The 18,080-nt window shown below is 38.9% G+C and overlaps 2 protein-coding genes across 20 annotated transcripts in view; one reads left to right on the top strand and one right to left on the bottom strand.

Annotated features, from left to right (window-relative positions):
• Window positions 1-586: 586 nt before the first annotated feature.
• Window positions 587-10,809, bottom strand: atg4c (autophagy related 4C, cysteine peptidase). The gene is made up of 10 exons (XM_004574494.6): window positions 10,426-10,809; window positions 9,942-10,025; window positions 9,182-9,406; window positions 7,029-7,368; window positions 6,150-6,220; window positions 4,206-4,408; window positions 3,943-4,021; window positions 3,095-3,171; window positions 2,501-2,620; window positions 587-2,129 (listed from the first exon to the last, which is right to left on the bottom strand). The coding sequence occupies exons 1-10, from the start codon at window positions 10,499-10,501 to the stop codon at window positions 1,962-1,964; spliced, it is 1,443 nt and encodes a 480-aa protein (XP_004574551.3). The 5' UTR covers window positions 10,502-10,809; the 3' UTR covers window positions 587-1,961.
• A 1,411-nt stretch (window positions 10,810-12,220) lies between these two features.
• Window positions 12,221-18,080, top strand: part of dock7 (dedicator of cytokinesis 7) — a 48,348-nt gene continuing 42,488 nt past the window's right edge. For all 19 annotated transcript variants that reach the window (XM_004574508.4, XM_004574507.4, XM_012915809.4 and 16 more), the window contains exons 1-2: window positions 12,221-12,372; window positions 16,513-16,612. In XM_004574508.4, the coding sequence (XP_004574565.1) occupies window positions 12,335-12,372; window positions 16,513-16,612 (138 nt within the window). In that variant the 5' untranslated portion in view covers window positions 12,221-12,334. The remainder of the gene's footprint in view (window positions 12,373-16,512; window positions 16,613-18,080) is intronic.

The following is an 18,080-nucleotide window of genomic DNA, read 5'->3' as shown; positions in this document are numbered from 1 at the left end:
TGATGTTCCTGCTCTGTCCAAACAGTCAGTTGCCCAGCCACTAAAAAAAAAAAAAGAAACTTGCCACACAGATCAGACAGTGGATCTAAATGATGCCTTTATGCACTTTGCCATTGCTTCAGCATGGCAGAGAACAGATGGATTCTTCTTTCTGTCCCTCCATCCTAACCCTTGCCCTGTCTCCAACACAGAAGGGACAGTTTCCTCCTTAAAAAGCATGCCTCATCATGATACAAGAATTTGTATTGTACAGGAAAACAGTCCGGCATAGCTCAAACTAAAGGGGCAACAGACAGATTATCCATGGTAACAGAGCTTTGCACACAAGGATATTTTCTTTTCCTCCGCAGAGGAACACAATTGCTGCCAGTGTCACTGGGTCACATTTTTTCCGGTTCCTGGTTAATGGGCTGTAGAGATGGTTAGCACGTACGATTAGTTTTAATCTACTACATTTGACTGGGAGAGAAAGGAACTGAATACATTTCAACACACCACTGAGGTTTGCATGTAGCACTGATTTTTTTTTTCTTTTTGTCCTAGGATGGCTCAGGATTCTTAAAGTGAACAAAAAACAAACTAAACAAAAGAAAGAAAAAAAGATTTCAAGTTTATTTAACTTTTTTTTTGCTTGGCAGTGGTTAAACATTGTAATTTTATAAGTCAATTTATCCAAGCAGACAAAGCATGTGTTTAACAGACGGAATACTTCCTTCATCATGTATAGTTACTATGAAACTGTGTCACACCTGGTTCTTACTCACTCAGTGCTGGAGAACAGAATGAAGAAAACTGAAATATGGCAAGGTGCATGGCATGAAATGTTACAAAACCCTCTTTGTATGAAAAATATCTCTCAAAAATGTGGAAATAATGGAGTAAAGTAGTATAACAGTGCTTATAGTGTTGACTTGAATCTCTATTGTCAATCCCAAAAAACTTTTAGCAGCCTCTAGATTACAATTCCCTGAATCAGATTTAAGAGTCTTTTTTAACTCTTTGATTCATTTGCTGTTATAAACGTGTTAGCTATAAAGAGGTGATATCCTACAGAGAATCTTATTGTTAACATTACATTTATAACAGATAGTGCTTTGTGCTTTACAGAACATGGCACAGTTAACCCCTTAGCAAATCCTAGTCCCTTTCACTGTGATGCAAGCAGGCAAAAATGCACATAGGCAAGCAAATACACCACACCATGTTGCAAAGACAAAGAAGTTAATTATAAAAAAGATATTAACAGTGTTTTTAAAACACTCCTTCAAAGCATATGCTTCTGCAGTCTGCTGCTGAGATGCTCTTCATTCTTGTTTTTTGGCAGAGATGTTTGAAAGAATTACTTGCTCTGCCCATCTTCATAGACTGCCTAGCTTATACTAATGAAGACATTTACCATACCTGTTAGGCTACTGCTACCTACACTTAAGAGTTCTCTAGTTGCAACTCTATGCTTTTAAAAAATAATCTAACACTGATCTTAGTTTATAATTACTACTTCGACATGGCATTCTCAGTCCTAAATTCACAAAACTGAGGTGTGAACTTGACCTGGCGATCATTATAAGCTTCTGATTTAAGGTGCAAAATCTCAAGTCCTCTGAAATCTGATGAGTTCACAAAATCTCTATCAAAAATATGATAATGGTGTAAAATGAACAGTGCTCTCCCAAATGCTCCCCTTTGCTAAAATACCATTTCAAAACAACACCGAAAAAAAATGTTAGGTCACTGAATTCAGTAGAGCACAAAAAGATGTTCCAAGGCTTCCTGGCATATTATTCAACATGTTCACATTACCTACAAACATAAGTCTCACCAGTTAATTACAAATTCATCAGTAAAGTGTCCGGGATGCATAAACTGTATTCGTGTGGTTCCATAAACCTTTATATCACTTACATGAGGCTCTGGACTTTAACAAATTAGATTAATCAGAAGAGGACTTTAAAAAAGGGCTGTCAAAGCAGCACAAAGTCTCCGACGGTGGTGACCGTCCTCCGCGGGTCACGGATGAAGGGCCACTCTCTCTTTTCAGGTGTCAGGCCTGCCGACAGGTTGTAATCTCTGCCATGACCTTGCACGAAAGTGAATGCGGGGTATTTCTCCTTCGCTGATGGCTGCAGCAGCTGGAACAATAAAGCAGTGTTTCATGGCTTTGCTTTTAAAGGCTTAAGATAACAAGGCTTAGGATCTTCTTTTCGAAGATGCAAATCACATTCATTTCACTTAAACAGAAAGGTTCTTTTTTTCTAAATTTGAGGACGGATTTTGGTTTACAACAACAAAACGACTGGTGTGAGAAGTAAGAATTGAGACAGATTTATGGCTAAATGGTGCCACCTGCTGTCCAACTCAGGTTACCTGACGGATATATTTGCCAGGACAGGAAACAATGAATATACAGCAGTATTACAACAACAATAACAGCATGTAAAATAAGGAAAGAAATTGTGAGGAGTCACAGTAACTATCAAGGTATCCTTTGCTGTGGTCTCACCTTAGACAGCTCCTGACTGATCCTCTCGTAGTCTTGAACACTTCTGGAGTAGAAACCAACGGTACAGCTCGGGTCCATCTTGCTGAAAGGCATCTTCTTTGGCGAGGGGCAATGATACGACTAGACAAAGAGAGACAAAATACATGAAAATATTCATCAAGCTGAAGGGCCAGGTGACTGCGGGGCATACATACACACCATGACAGCATCGACACCAAATAAGATGTATTCTGCGTCACATGATGAATGCAATCCTATTTATCTGCTGTCACAGCATCTGAAATTTAACACCTTGTCACACTGTATACCACGGCGTGCAAAAAGCATAAAACAAAGTTTCGGCACAGTGCTGTGTGCCGATTTGTACGTACGAGCCCTGAAATATTAAGGCTCACGGCGGCCGAGCCCGTATTTGCCGTATTTCTCTTAAGTGGCAGCTTCAGTTATCCGAGCAGCAAATAAATCAGCAGATGGGGACTCTGTAATTGGACCGAGTGCTGCTTTAAGATTCATACCCTTAAGTACTAACAGCAACTATTAAATTCACATTACCGGGCCCCCCCAAGTCAGCTCGTCTGTGTAATTTCACATTACCTGAAGAGGGAAATCGCTGGTGCTGACATCCACAAAAGACTGACAGTAATGAGGGTCCATGTAAATCAAGCTGTCATCTGCAAGGACAAAACAAAAGACAAGTTATTCAAAAACATCCGATTATTACAAAAATGCGTTTCTCCCCCAATTTCTATGCAGAGCAGCTCAAAGTCACCACGCTTAGCCTACTGTTAGGCTTGTGGTGCGTCAAATATGCCTCCCAGAAGGTTGTTGCTTTTTAATATCCACCGGGGTGGATTAAATTCTACATAATCAGATGCGTTTGTACAAGCCCATCCTTTACACCCACAAAAAGAGGTTGTCATTTAATTTTTGTGTGGGGGAATTACTTTTACAAACACACAATTATATTCGACCATTTGCATATGATAAATGCCGCGCCGAGGTGTGCCTTGGCAGGGAGAATGTATTGCTTGTCATTTAGACATCATCCACCACTGTATTTCAAATTGGTAAAATGTAAATGCGTAAATATTGACTGCCAAGATGTACAACTGAAGGTTCCTCCTGGCTCCTGAAGGTGATGAAGAGTGGCTCACTTTGGGGCTCAGATGAAATTTAATGCATGCCTCCTATGGAAATCAATTACGGCTCACAACTTGGGAGGTTTACTTGTGATAAATGGGCAAGGCTTTGATGGGTCAGAGAGAATAAAGTAAGCCCTGCTTCACTTGCTTCCATCTCCACTCCTCTCCGTTTTCCTCGCGCAAACAGGAATACATTAACTCACTTTGTCTCTTCACATAAGAAGGGTATATTATGCAAAGTAATTTGCTATTCGCACCAACCTCTCTGTGCGTCTTCTTTCCCTCGTTTCCATTACTAACCTTGAAATCCCACGAAGTAGCAGGCCTGTTTGGGCTTCCCTCCGATGATGCCTATGCAGTACTCCAGACTCAAAATGCTCTAAATGGACACAGAAGGACAGAACGGAGATGCGCGGTTAAGTTTCCCACCATCCCAGTGGCAAAATCCAGTTATTTTGACTTTCTTTAATCTCCAAACATCTTCGTTCTTATTAATATGAATCTAATATTTGTTTTGTAGGGTTTTTGTTTTTTAACCACTCAAATCTAGATGCATTTTTCACCTTTGCAAAGTCAAAATACTCTGGGTTTGTCTTCTCCCCTCCGAGCCTAACAGGGACGAGGATGATTACAGCTCGGCTCTCCGGTAAGGTGGAAGCATGCACTGGATGGTCGTTCTGTGGCAGAGTAGGGGCGTCTGGTGTCTCATCAGAGGTCCGCTCTGCTCTCGGTGCCCTGTGGCAATCGACGACATCAGCGCTATATACTACAAAGGATCAATAACACATAAGGTCAGATCGAGGTCATTCAGTCTGCTGTGTTTTTCACCAAAATCTATTTGGATGAACAGTCAGCAGTAAGTAGTTGGTAAACATTGTTTTTTGTCACATTCCTGTTTTCTTTTTTTAATTTAAAAAAAAAAAGTTTTTGTTTTTTTAAATAAAAAAAAACAAACAAACAAACCCCAAAACAAAAACAGTTTTGCCACAGAATGGTGACCTTATACAGTTATGCCACTATACTGAATTTAAAAAGGAGGGTGGCTTTTGCTTTTTCTCTTATGGTAAAGTCTCTGCCTTAGAAAGATCATTTTGTTATTTGATTATGACTTTGACTATACAACTAAACAAAACTTTTTCTTTTAAAGGGTAAACCGTGTACCATCTTCTCTTGTTATGATCTCGCCCCCTGCTGCTGCCACAGTAGAGCTCATTACTTTCAAAGTAGCGTCCACGTGTTGTAGATACTTTATTTACATTCATGTAACCAGGGGAACTACATGATGGGAGAGATACTCAAAGATCACATCATCACTGTAGCTAAACTACTATCTATCAGGGGCTGGTCAGATTTTGTGGTTAAGAACACTGAGCACCTCTTTAGCCTTTTTAAAATCTACTCTACAGGCCTCAGTGCAGCATGTTAAATGTTAAAATTCATGACAGTATAGTTAAAGACTGAACAAGTATGACTGGTTTGGAAGGGTTGTCAGGTAGAAAGCCTCTTTTTTTTTTTCTAAAAAGAGGCAGCATGGCTCCGGTTTGCAGAGTCGCACCTGAACAAACTACAAGACTTCTGTCCATTTGACAGACGAGACCAAACAGAAGGTGTCTGACCATCATGCATAACTCCACTTTTTCACAGATGACTTCTATACTATGGTCTCACGGTATGGTTTCATTTGTCAAGTGTTCATTTGAGACTATGCTTAAGGAATTTTAAGATCTTCAAAGGATCAGGTAATTTTTATGTCATGACACATACAATCTTAGAAGTAAAAATGGTTGTGCTTTCTTTATCACATGACTTTCACTTGTGTGTGTGTGTGTGTGTGTATATATATATATATATATATATATATAAAATGCTAATCTGCTAATTGTGCTAGTTAGCATGTGGCACTTATTAAGTCTGGTGCATGCTAGTGTGTGCTATGGTAATTTTTTAAATCCCTTTTTTACTTAATAATAACTAAAAATAGTAGCAATAATTTTTTTTTAATTACTCAAACTATGAACCAGAAAAAAAATCTACTGTATTAACGAGACTGTGAATTTAAAGAGCTGTTTTATCTGTGGAATAAACTGATTGTTTAATATCTCATTCTCAAGAAAATATTTTTTAAAATGGCAAAGTTAAAAATGCTCAAGGTAATGTTCCTGGATTTCACTTTCTGTCCATATGAAACAAGAGAGGATACACAAATTCTCATAGTATGAAAAGCAGGAAACAGTCAAAGTTTGCATTTAGATAAATACATCACCAATAACTGTCTGTCTTTGACTTTAGAATCAGCTCTCAAGTTATTGAGGTTAAGAAGAGCCCGGAGTAGGAGGTTATAGTTTTGGAATGGATGTGTTTGTTGGGTAATAGACACAGCGAGACTACTGTCACTGCTTTACGCAGCTCCGATCTCACGGCAGCAAAAAGATGGCGGAAAACGCAAGGTCCGCCTGGGCGCTGTGCCCAGTCTCCTGTTTTATCAACAGCAGGCTCATCTTTCATACCTGTGCAGTCTTGGGAGACATAGGCAGTTATACACGCCAAACCAGGGTCCATCGCTTCCTCGACAGCTTTCCTAAGAGAAAGAGAAGGAAGACAAGAAGAAGAAGAAGCAGAGAGGAAATGGATGAGAAATGGAAGTTTGTATCTGGAGGTTATGCTAACCCGACATCGAGGCTTTGTTCATCATCACATTGCAAAGTTAAATAGCAAGAGATGGGTGTTTTAAACAAGTTAAAATATAAGAAGATATTTCCAGATAATTACACAGTTGTTGATAGACACATATGGTCACTAGATTGTATACATTATAATTATTTCATGATGATTAATAAAAAATTAAGTCTCCATCATTTAATGTAAACATGGTTGCATTAGATGATGATTTATTGGCACAAATGAATTTTGTGGAACAGCTATGCGGAGGCTTTATAATGGGTATAATGGGTATAATGATTTTAATACAGGCAATTTACATATGCACAATTAAACATACATTAAGCAGGTTATTATTTTTGTTTTTTTATTTTTCAGCAGTACAAATGTTTTGGTGTAGTCTCCCTCCTCGGGCTAAAATGATTTACTGACCTCAAGAAAATGTTTATTTTGTTGAATTACTTTTATTTTATGAAAAAAATTTTTTATGTCAAGACAAAGATGCATTTGTACATTTTCTTTCCTGTTACATGTTTTAAATCGTAGATATATATATATATATATAAAAAAAAAAAAAAAGGCTAACATGGCAACTAATATAAACTTCAATCAGTAACAAAACCCTGTTATTTTTGTCCTAAACAAAACTAAACCATCACATAGTCATGATTAAATCAATCAAATCAAATGGAAACAATTGTAAGTTCAGGCCAAAACGTTAAACCTACTTGAGGATGTGTGCCACCACAGCTGGTCCGTACCAGTCCCCGGCCTGTTTTCCCATTGTCAGGCCTAAGCGGACGAGTCTGTGGAGGCCCAGTGGAGTCGAAGGGCTATCTCCAAACCAAGACACCAGAGTGCGGTGGTACATTTCCTTTAAATGTGCATCTGCCTCCTCTGCAGATCCAAGGGAAAGTGCTTGGGCCTGTGGTGATGAGTTACGTACAGAGGGTCCAGGAGCACCTTGCAGGGAAGCCTCCAGAGAGGCCACCAGACGTTTGGCTGCAGTTGTAGTCCACGTCTCTGTGTCTAAAGGCTGGAGTGTCAGTGCTTCTGACCAAGTCCAGTCTTTGGACAAATATAACATGTGAGCAACAATTAACATTTCCTCTGTGAACACAAATGCTACTTAAGTTTGTTTGGAAAAAAAATCTCAGAATATTTAAATTCCAAGTTCTGTAGACTGATAGAAATTTTTCAGCATTTACCAAAATCTCAGCAAAGTGGAGGGACCTTTGTGGCTTGGGGCTTTATTGCTGCCTCAGAACCTTGACGCCTTGCAGCCATTGAGAGAACAATGACAGCAAAACTGTATCAAGGATTTTCCAGGAGACTATCATCAGGAATCGTTAGACGATGCTACATGGCAATGACCCAAACCACACAAAGAGTTTAACGGAGACAATTTTTTCGCAAGCAGCTACAGCGAACGTCTAATGGTGCCAGTTGCTGATAAGAGAAGCTCTAAAAGCTACTAAATTCAAGAGATTGCTTACTTTTCCAACCCCTACTGGGGTTTCTCTGCAATCTCTCAAAAGCAGGGTAAAATAAACTACAAAATGTTACTTCAAAGGTGTTACATAAGTAATCTGCACCATTCTAGCAGGACAGAAAATAGTTAGAGAATTCATACACGACACAGTACTTGCAGTGCAAGGACAGGCTGTAGGTTTTTAAAGCCTGATATGAGAAGTAGAAAATAATAGAGTCAACTCCTTTGACCAACTCTTTATGAGGATCTTTGAACCTGATCATTCAACATATCAAACTTCCATTTAGAACATTAAGAACAAAAAGTCATTCAGACCTTGAAATTAAAGGTTTTTGCCCTAAAGACTCTGAACCATGTGTGCTTCTGTAAAGGAATAGGTGTCATTCTGTTCAATTACAAGTTTGAGTGTCCCAGTATTTCATTTTAACTGTGCCTCAGCCTTACAAACAGGGAGGGAGCTGAAGGCGGGGAGAATGGGAGTGGCCCAGTCCATAAAATGGACCAGAATAGAGTCTAAGGCATTAACTAAATGACCTTGATTCAAAGTGAATCAAAGCGAAAATTGATCAATAAATATCCTAAAGTGGCCATTAGTCATTTTATAGAGAAATATTTCATTAGTGACATATTTTAGATTTGACAGAAGAACAAGTTTTAAATATTGTTTTCTAAATGACTGCTTTAAACCGGCAGTCATTCATTATGTAGACTAGAGCTGTTGAGAGACAATGGATCTTACAAAGATATTAAGAGTTCGCTCATTTGGATGCCTTGGACCAACTAAAAACTTACGAATTAAGGAAACTCTTCAAACTTCAAACGAGTTTTTCAAAAATAAGCATTAAACAAAAAATAAATTTAAGCTTAATTAAAGTGACAAAAGATGTTATCTCACAGTTGATGTCTTTGGAAAACAAAGAGAAACACTCAGCAGTTTACACTGCAGAGATCTTAGGAGAATAGAGTTTGTCTGAAACACAAACAGGTGAAAACACCAGACTAGTACACCTAAACTGCCAGGGCTGTCATCGGGTGAGACATCAGGTACATGGTGCACAAGGTCACAAGCCTATCTCATGGATAACACATTCACACCTACAGTCAATTTAGAATCACCAATTATCCTAACATGCCTGTCTTTGTACTGTGGGAGGAACCCACACATGGACAGGGAGAACATGCTCCACACAGAAAAGCCCCACATAGCCAATGGATTCAAAGGCAGGTGCGCTAACCACTGCAACACTGTGCCGCTTGGGACCAAAGACATTTGGACAATGAACTAATTTGAATATTTAAACTTAGAATGAGATATGATTTTTATTTTTCATAGATCTTGTTGTAAGGGGTTATACTGTAGCACAGCTGCAGTACCATCATTTTCCTCACCTCTTCCCAAGAAGTGCAACATAAGTCCTTGAGCCACCATCATCTGACCAGCCCTCAGCATGCAGCCCCAGCCACAGTCAGAGGTCAGCGTGCTGCCTGGCAGAGGGGAAAACTCTTCCCTGTAGGTGAGCCAGACACGGGATGCAAAATCCCTCCGGAAAGCATCCACATCCCCCATAACAAGGTCCTCAACAGAGGCTTCAGTAAGACTCTCTTCATCTGTGGCTAAAAAAAGATAAAAAGGGATTTGCAGTTACTTTTTAATTGTGTCAATTATAATAAAATGATCATTTTAACTTTCTTATTGCCATTTCTTACTTGTGGCTCATACTAATTGGCGTAACTGCTTAGCGCAATTTATCTACAAATTCAATGGATGGATCAAAGACACAATCCTGCTATTTCACTAACCACAGATATGAGAATGATCTAAACAATATCTACTTAGATGTTGATTCGTAAAAATTACACAAGTTAATAATGGTGCTTAAGTTATTTGTTACATACTGTACGTACATATATACTGTATACAATTTTTTTCAATAAAGTTGGGTGCTGGGTCAAGTGTACATAAAATAATTAAAAGTGAGCCTATAATTGTGTGGGGTATAATGATGTGTGATTCTGTTTTTTGTTTTTGTTTCTCACACAGTTTCCCATCTTTTGGGGAACCAGTATTGTATGTGACTTTTTATTACAGGGAATTCAATCAGCATAAAAGTGTCCATTTATTAATGTACCTGCATGTGTTCATGCATACCTTCAGCCTTAAAATGGTAACATTTTCCCAGAAGCAGCACGGGAGAATTTCTACTGAATGACGTCTTTGGTTTGAGAGCCCAACCTAAGACAGAGTAAACAGACAATATGTCACAGCTTCATCGATGGCGAGATTTAACTGACACACCTATCCTAGGAAACTAATCAGTAAGTGTACTGGGTCAGTTCCGTGACTCCTGACTTCTTGTTAATAAGACGGAGAGCGTTCGCCATTGGACAAAAGTAGGCCAGTAGAGGGAAAACATACAATACAATGTGGAAAAGTTTGATGAAGAACTATTTTAAGGAGTGACTAAGCAGCATAAGACTGTGTGAGTGCGTGTTCTGTTGTACAGAACATGGACAAGTCAAAGCAACACATCAGTGACGCGTGCATTGAAAACAAAGCAGGCACTCAGGGCTAAACATTGGTGTGTGTGTGTGTGTGTGTGTGTGCGTGTGTAAGCCTGCAGCCAATTACTTACTGTACTTCACATTGTGCCACACGGACAAGAACTTTGTCTTCAATTTTTCCACCTCGTCGCTCCCTTTATTCTCCATTTGAAACAGTGAGGGAGGAAACCCATTCCCATTCAGCCTACAACCATTTTACGTGACGGACACACAGTGTTAACTAACTATGACTTCGAGGTACAAAAATGACATGACATTAAAGCTTGCAGTGAGAACATCGCTTCATTTTAGTTTCCTCCATCCGTTCGTGTTTCCCTCACAGACGCGTTGCAGCTCCGTGTTGAAACATGTCAAAAAGATCATTATTTAACACACAGTTTGTCGTCCAGTAGTTGCGATATGAACTCACACTCCAAACACGAACGCCAATATTTACATTTTGAGGAAGTAGAAACAGTGAAGTCAGGTGATCTCGCGGTGCTTCCGCTGGGAACCGCGAGGGTTAGCCTGAAAAATAAATCCAGACAACCCGACAGGGCGGCGTTAAAAGCGGTTTCCCATTATTAACTGCCTTTAACTCCACTCTGCTTTGTTTGGGTAGTTCTTTTAATAAGAACAAGCGCTCTCTGTCGTACAAATGGGCAGGGCGTGGTATAAAAAAATATTTTAATCACATCGCAACAACGGCTGATGTTCATTTTCATCGTATTTATTTATTCATTCAGTCCTTTATTTTTTATGGATCTAGTGTACCGTTACAGTAATATACAGTAGAGACTTAACCTATCAATGTTATACAGTTATCCTGATAATATTCATTTTTCTCTTTCTCTTACAGAAATTCGACTATTTAGTTTAACTCCTATTACTGTTGACACTTGTTAAGTCTTAACAGTGTTAAGACGGTTGCGACTTAATTATTTTAATAATGTTGACAAATGGTTCTCTAAATTTGCGTGTTTGATTTTACTACAGCGTACTGCAGTCTATTTAAACATTTACTGTAAACCGATTTTCAGGAAATAAAAACTTTATTGAAATTGTCATTTTTAAAAAACAAAAACTTTATTCTATTATTTCACAAAACCTGAAGACAACATTACTCAGTGGCTTCTAAAGTAATCCGTATAAAAGAAGAAGATGATAAAATGTAGTCTCTTTTCTTTTGAATGTGTTTCATTTGCATTATCTACAATTGACAAAGTCTTTATGCTATTTGTTTTCATTTCTACGGTATTATGATTATTGTTTAAGGTTGTTAAGGACGACAATGAAGTAGTTCTTTTTTCATATATATATTTTATTCTCAGTTATGTCGCACAAACTTCCAGCAAACTTCCAGTCCTTTTTAAAAAATACTCCTTTGTTTAACTCATGCATACAAATCGGCATACAAAGTAACTTTTACTCAAGTATCAAATGTTGAAGTTTAGTACAAATGTGAAGCACTATACATCAATATTTTACTTCTACTTATTTCTACTCCAATATATATTGAGAAACAAATATTTTAACTTACAACTTAATTTATAAATTATTATTATCCATTAACAAATACTGCTGCTTTACCCGTGAAGACAAAAAATGCAAGTAAAAATATTTGACATGTATAATCATGCAAAATTTACATATTTCAGCTTCTTATAGGTCCTGCACCTGGTTTTACTATAATTTCGTGATAACTGCTTTTCCCGATAATTCTCAAGTGTCTTTAGTTTTGAAAGATGTTCATGTTCGCTATTCATTAATAGTATTTTATCCGTAATCCTTCTTCCTTAACCCACCCGAGTTCTTTTTGAAATGAGAATGCGCAAGTACTTTTCATTGGGTGTGTTCTGTGGCACAGCGTTACGTTCATTACGGTAATGATCCATTCTCCTGTTTTCCCGTTTTTCCCTGTGGTCGTATTGAGTGGAAAACGGAGTCTGCCTGCTGCCTGCCTGCCTGGGAATTTGCTTAAGCACATCAGCGGCCACTGCCATGGCTGAACGCCGCGCCTTCGCCCAAAAAATTAGCAGGTAAAGACTTAACATACCGCAACGTGCTCGCAAAATGCCCACCGAGGACTTCCATGTAGGTCGCCCTCAGACCAATGCTGAGGGAACCCTATGAAGGAGGCCCAGCCGCCAGCGCAGCCTTGCTGCTCTGAGCTAGCCGCTTGTTAGCTGTGACTGCAAAGATGCTCAGACCCACCCAGACAGACAGCGACACTGCTAGCTGCTACTGTCCTTTACCAGTGAATACTAACAAAGGGGTGATATCATATTTATGTATGTCTCCGGGGTGGAGAGGAAACAGACTTTCAATAATTATAATTACCGAAATGAACGTAGCTACTGTAAATTGATAACCGTTAATTTTGGACAAGTAGCTATCTCGCTTACAGTAGCTAACGATGGGCAGCTAGGTACTACTGGCACTGGGAGAGATGTGCCTGAACTTTGTTATGTTTAAAGATTTACCTAACTGAAACGAGATTGCACATTTATTACTTGGAACAAAAGCCTCCCTCCGCTGATATCAAATACTGATATTATAATCTCTTCCCCGCCCCTCAGACAGATCAAAGTAATCTCTTTAACAAAGGGCTTTGTGCAAGCTGTCAAATGCCATCTTCCCAGTCAGTGTTCAGATAGCTGTACAGTACAGATCAACATAGACGTATTTAATCACTGTTATTGCTGATCAATTAATGTCCGAACAATGAAGGCGTTTTAAAAATTGTTGAGCAAGTATATGCATGCGTGCCTGCTGGTTGACCTGTTCTCTATGTGGTGCTGTTAGATGAGATAAGAATTTACATCTCTCTGGAGAGCGTTTCACTGTGATCCACAGTGAAGGGAAAGATGATTACATAAGACCACAGACATGCTCCTGAGTGTTGTCTATTTCAAAATCGATAATCTATTTGAAGCAAATGTGTTTTCATTATTGAACTGTAGTAAGTTCACTATCATCTTGACATTTTCCCGTAGAAGTTGTTTATGTCCCGACTGAAAGAATATGAATCTACCATATATTAACTTTCCATCGTATTATTGGGACTTCACATTATTATTAAATTACTGACAGGATGATTCTGAGATGCCTTTAGGATGGCATGCACATGAGCATGCAGAGTAATATAAGTCGCGGCCCTCATTAAGAAACCTGTGGCATTTAATGACATTTTTCTGGCTCAGTTTAAGTAGACAAAGTAGATTTGTTATTGAATTTGGCTGCTTTATATTGCAGTTGTGATATTATATCTGTATTATGGGCATAACAGGCCTCAATAAAAGTTGAAATGGTTCCCTGTTAATCTTCTCACAGCCTGTTGGAATGCTTTTTAACATGCTAAAATTATTCACGTAACAAAGGACAAGAGTTCTCTGCTGAACTTGTTTAGCTACACTCTTTCTTTTTAATGAAAGCTATTATCACATATTTTTTGGCCTTTTGAAAGGGTACAGTGAAGAGTGACAGGAAAGCAGAGGTAGAGAGAGAGGGGAAGACAGGCGGCAAAGAGCTGTGGGTCGGATTCGAATCGAGGCTTGCCACTCTCAGCCACGGGCATACGGTTGCCTGCTCATCCCAGCGACCTAAACCGGTGCCCGCTATCACATATTTTAAGTCAAATTTCCTCCTACTCAGAAGGCACAGTCCTGCCTCAGGATTGTTAAGCTATGATTCTTCTTTTGCTTCCACTTTCTATTTTGCGCCTGGGAAGAGAAGTTGTTGTTTTTACCATCTTTGTCAGATATCCTGTTTGCTTAATCAAGTTATTCCTCTGTGCAGTGACCAGTGCTAAGTAAAGGTCTGGCAGGAGGGCTCGGGGAGCAGTGTGGAATGTGTTTGTCAGTGCAGCCTTGTGCTTTTTCCCCAGCTGTGACAGCACGGCTCTGCAGAGACCTCCTGATCTCTCCCACAGAACATAATCTTGTTCATCTTAAGCTGGAAAGTTGGATCATGCTGCTTTTGTTTTGTTTTCCTGCTTAAAATGATAACTGTGACATTTTGTTTGTAGTCTTGTCTGATGCTCATGCATTACAGGAGTGGAGATGATCTTAGCCGATTTAGAAAATCGGAAAGGGATGTGACTTTTGTAATGATCTCACAGACTCAATCACAAGTGATCTGTACTCACAATTGCTGTAATTATGGGCCAGAGTCTAAAGTCACCTTCAAGCTAGTCGTTATGATACAACTTTTAAAATGAGAGTGGAGAGAAACAGACACATTAGAGAGTTTGTTGCTTATGAGGAAAAATATTACAAAAAAACATCATAACACTCTGCATTAGCAGTGTAACATAACCTTGGCCCTTTAGTTTGTAGCTTTTTTCCTTGGCTTTAATTTGTTTGTGTCGCTTTGGGCCTCTTGCTGCATTGTTTTTCTGTTCAAGGCAAAAATCTTTAAGTGGTTTTGGTGGTTGCTGTGATTTAAAGGACCTTCGAATGTGCGTGGCTACAGCCACAATTGAAGACTGAGAGCTTTGTGCTGACCACTGGGGTCCAGGGATTTTTTTTTAAATTATTTTTTTTCTGCTGTGTATTGGTGTAATACACGATGCTGTCTGAGCTAACACAGTGAAGCTCAGCAGAGACAGAAGGAGAGTTAAAATACAAAAAAATGTGATCCTCTGTGTTTGTTAGTTTTACATATCCCAGTGAGTTGCTTGAAGTAGCAACTGCATTTAGGTAGTTAGTTGGACATAGCCAAAATCCTTCAGCATGCCTTTTAAAAAAAATCTTTGTATGTTATGAGATAACCCAAATGATTCAATAAAAAAGCCTACATTTTTAGCTTCTCAAGGAATTTAAAGTAAATAAATATGCCATTTTTGCAATCATGCAGTTTTTTGGGTTTTTTTTAATTCACCAAACTTTGACTTTTGTCAGTACTCCATATCATTGACTGAGACAAATATCATACTGGATACTATAGTTAATCTTGTGTTACATAGCTGATATAGTGGTACCAGTGTTGTTAGTGTAAATTTTTATATACTGGAGGCAGAGCGAAGTATGTTTTCCACATAAATACGACTGGTGCTAGAATTGCATTATGAAATTGAGAAAAAGATAATGCAATCTTATTACCTAATGTTGTATAGGGGAAATAATATTTTGTGATAGATCCAACCCTCTTTATTGCACTTCGACCGCGTGGGACATTTTTTTTTAATGTAGAACACTGACTGTACCAGGGACAGTCACATACCATACATTACTGGAAAGGTCTCACTGTACAATAAACCTTTGTTGTTGTTTCTGGGACAGTCCCAGCAAAAACCTCTGAAAGGATATAAATACATTCACCACATAGTGTCATATTTGAGATTACTACTTATAATACTTCTGTGGTTGTAGCGCTGTATTTTCCCAGTGCAACCACTGTTGTTCACAGTTTTGGATGAATCAGAGCTTGCACACGAGTTCAAATGTAGCTTCTGTCATTCATCTTGGCATTATTTTGCCAAGATGGGTTAAATTGGTGGGTTAAATTTATGGGTTATTCCACTAAATCTACAATAATCCATTTCATATGTTGGAGAATATGAAAATATTCATGCTTTGTAGTTACATCACTGTCCTTGGATGTTTTTTTTTATTCTTAAGCTGTATACATAGTTGAAGCTATTCGCTTGTGGCACATCACTTTGAAATTGCCGTCTGGTTGCTTGTGGACATTGCAGGGTTCGGTTGCCCAGCTGACCTTCTAATGATTTTAGTAGCAGGTCATATGTCAATCAGTGGTATTTTTCACTTTCATTAGGAGTCTCTTCAGTTGCTTGCCTGAAAGTTTATCACAGGTCTTGCCCACTTCATGCTGCTAGCAGTTATTTTGCCCATAGTTGCTTGAAGTTACCAAATATCATTCGCTTTCTGTAATCTCTGGCTGTCACGTTGCTGTGAATTGCTTGCAGTGTGTATGCAGCTTTACACAGACACATTTCCATCACTGGTTTGTTCTGTTGTTCTGTTTTAATCACACCAGTACTGGGATCCGTCATTCATGGCCGTCATTCGTCCATACTGTGAGAAATATACTGGGGTGGTTTTAATATGATTCTAAATACTAATAAGCCTGCAATATCCACTTAATGGATGTCTAGAGAGACTTTTTGCATAAGCTGACTTATTTCTTGTCCTCTCTACCTGTTACTCTGTTTGCAGGACTGTGGCAGCAGAGGTTAGGAAACAGATAGCTGGACAGTATGGAGGCTCCCCACAGCTCTTCAAAAACCTCAACGTCGGAACAACAACAAGTAACACAGTGAGTAGTCTGAAAGGCCGCTGATCATTCATTGTGTTTACATGTAAACAGTTGTAGTAGTTGGTTTTCTTCAAATGAGATCGATGTTTTCTCTAATTGGGGTCAGGGGTGTTTTGCTTTGGGTTTTTGGTACATGTGAAAAGCTGCACAACTGTCTAGCAGAGTGCCATGAGGGATAACTATTGATTGTCCTGTTCACCACATTAAGCCTTTTTACACAGACATTTGAAGGTGTTGGTGCAGCTCCATCATTATTATCCCTTTCTGTTTTGTATCGTTATTGTTCTGACTTTGAGCTTTGAGCGTGACAATCGTTGATTGTAGAAAAGATTAGCAGGTAAGGCATGATAATATTACAATGGTAGTATTGATGTATAAACTGTTGTGCCTTCAATTCCACAACAAGGTCATGGTATCTAAAATCACATGCTGTAGGCAGTATCATGCTACCTTTATTTGGCTTAGCATCTGTGTAAAAATGGCTCATGTTTGTTAAAGGAGTAGTGTCAATTGACCCTGAGTACTCCTGAGCCGAAACACCAACACGTGGTCCCACCTTCACTACTTAATTAGGCTGCATTTGGTCTCTAATTAAAACTGTGAAAGATATTCATGTTCAAATTCCTCAAGAGGAAGAAGAACAAACATGCATGCACACACCCACACACAGACACGCACAGACAGACCCTTAAAATGAAGCTGCTAAAACAGATTCTCCCTGGGTTCCACTTGTAGAAGCAGGCAAACGCTGCGTCCACACTAGCACATTTTCATTTCAGAATGTTTCAGAAGAGTCTTCATCCACATTAAAATGCTGAAAAGCATATGACACCACTTTTCACATAAAATGTTAACATAGAAACAGAGGACTGGTTGCTTAGCTATAGAAAATATTATGGTGGAAGAATACAATAAGAACAGCACTAACAGAAAGACCAGCGAGTTGTTTGTTTTTGCTAGGACGAATGGCAAGGTGGAATCTCAGAATTAATAAGCATAAAAGCTTCTAGCTTAGACAACAATGTTAGCAACACATGTGCAAATCAGAGAAGCAGACAAAGTGACTTATAATTAGCATATAAAGTAATTCTAGAGTTGATTATATTATCAGACATTTGAAACTGAAATGGAGTTGGAAGCCCTTTCAGGCAAGATATCTGTTTTAGAGGCCCTGAATGGTGTAGAGATGCGGGCATTAGAAAGAAACCCAAGTAGAGGATGCAGCCATAAGTTTTATTCAGATATATAGTGATTGGCTTATTTTGCATTGCTTTGCAGTTAACTGTAGGTCTGTGTTAGCTCCGGTTGTGTATATTTTTATCAACTCCTTCGTATGTCCATCACCAGTATTCTTTGCTTCTACAGGTCGTTGCTTTTCATCGCCACAAGTTACAAAATGAATTTCATTGACATACACGGTGTGTGGTTACCACATTACTGCTAGTATCCTCCCCTGTGTCAGCGCAGT

Source organism: Maylandia zebra, linkage group LG17 (genome assembly GCF_041146795.1).
Source record: "Maylandia zebra isolate NMK-2024a linkage group LG17, Mzebra_GT3a, whole genome shotgun sequence".
Taxonomy (NCBI): domain Eukaryota; kingdom Metazoa; phylum Chordata; class Actinopteri; order Cichliformes; family Cichlidae; genus Maylandia; species Maylandia zebra.
Note: the sequence above shows the minus strand (reverse complement) of the source record. Positions and strands in the feature narration are given on the sequence as shown.

Coding starts and splice junctions, on each gene's coding strand:
- atg4c (XM_004574494.6), bottom strand. CDS start 10,501: ATGGAGAATAAAGGGAGCGACGAGGTGGAAAAATTGAAGACAAAGTTC. Junction 3,172..3,942: donor CTACTTCGTGGGATTTCAAG/GTTAGTAATGGA, acceptor TTGTCCTTGCAG/ATGACAGCTTGATTTACATG. Junction 2,130..2,500: donor TCAGTCAGGAGCTGTCTAAG/GTGAGACCACAG, acceptor TTATTGTTCCAG/CTGCTGCAGCCATCAGCGAA.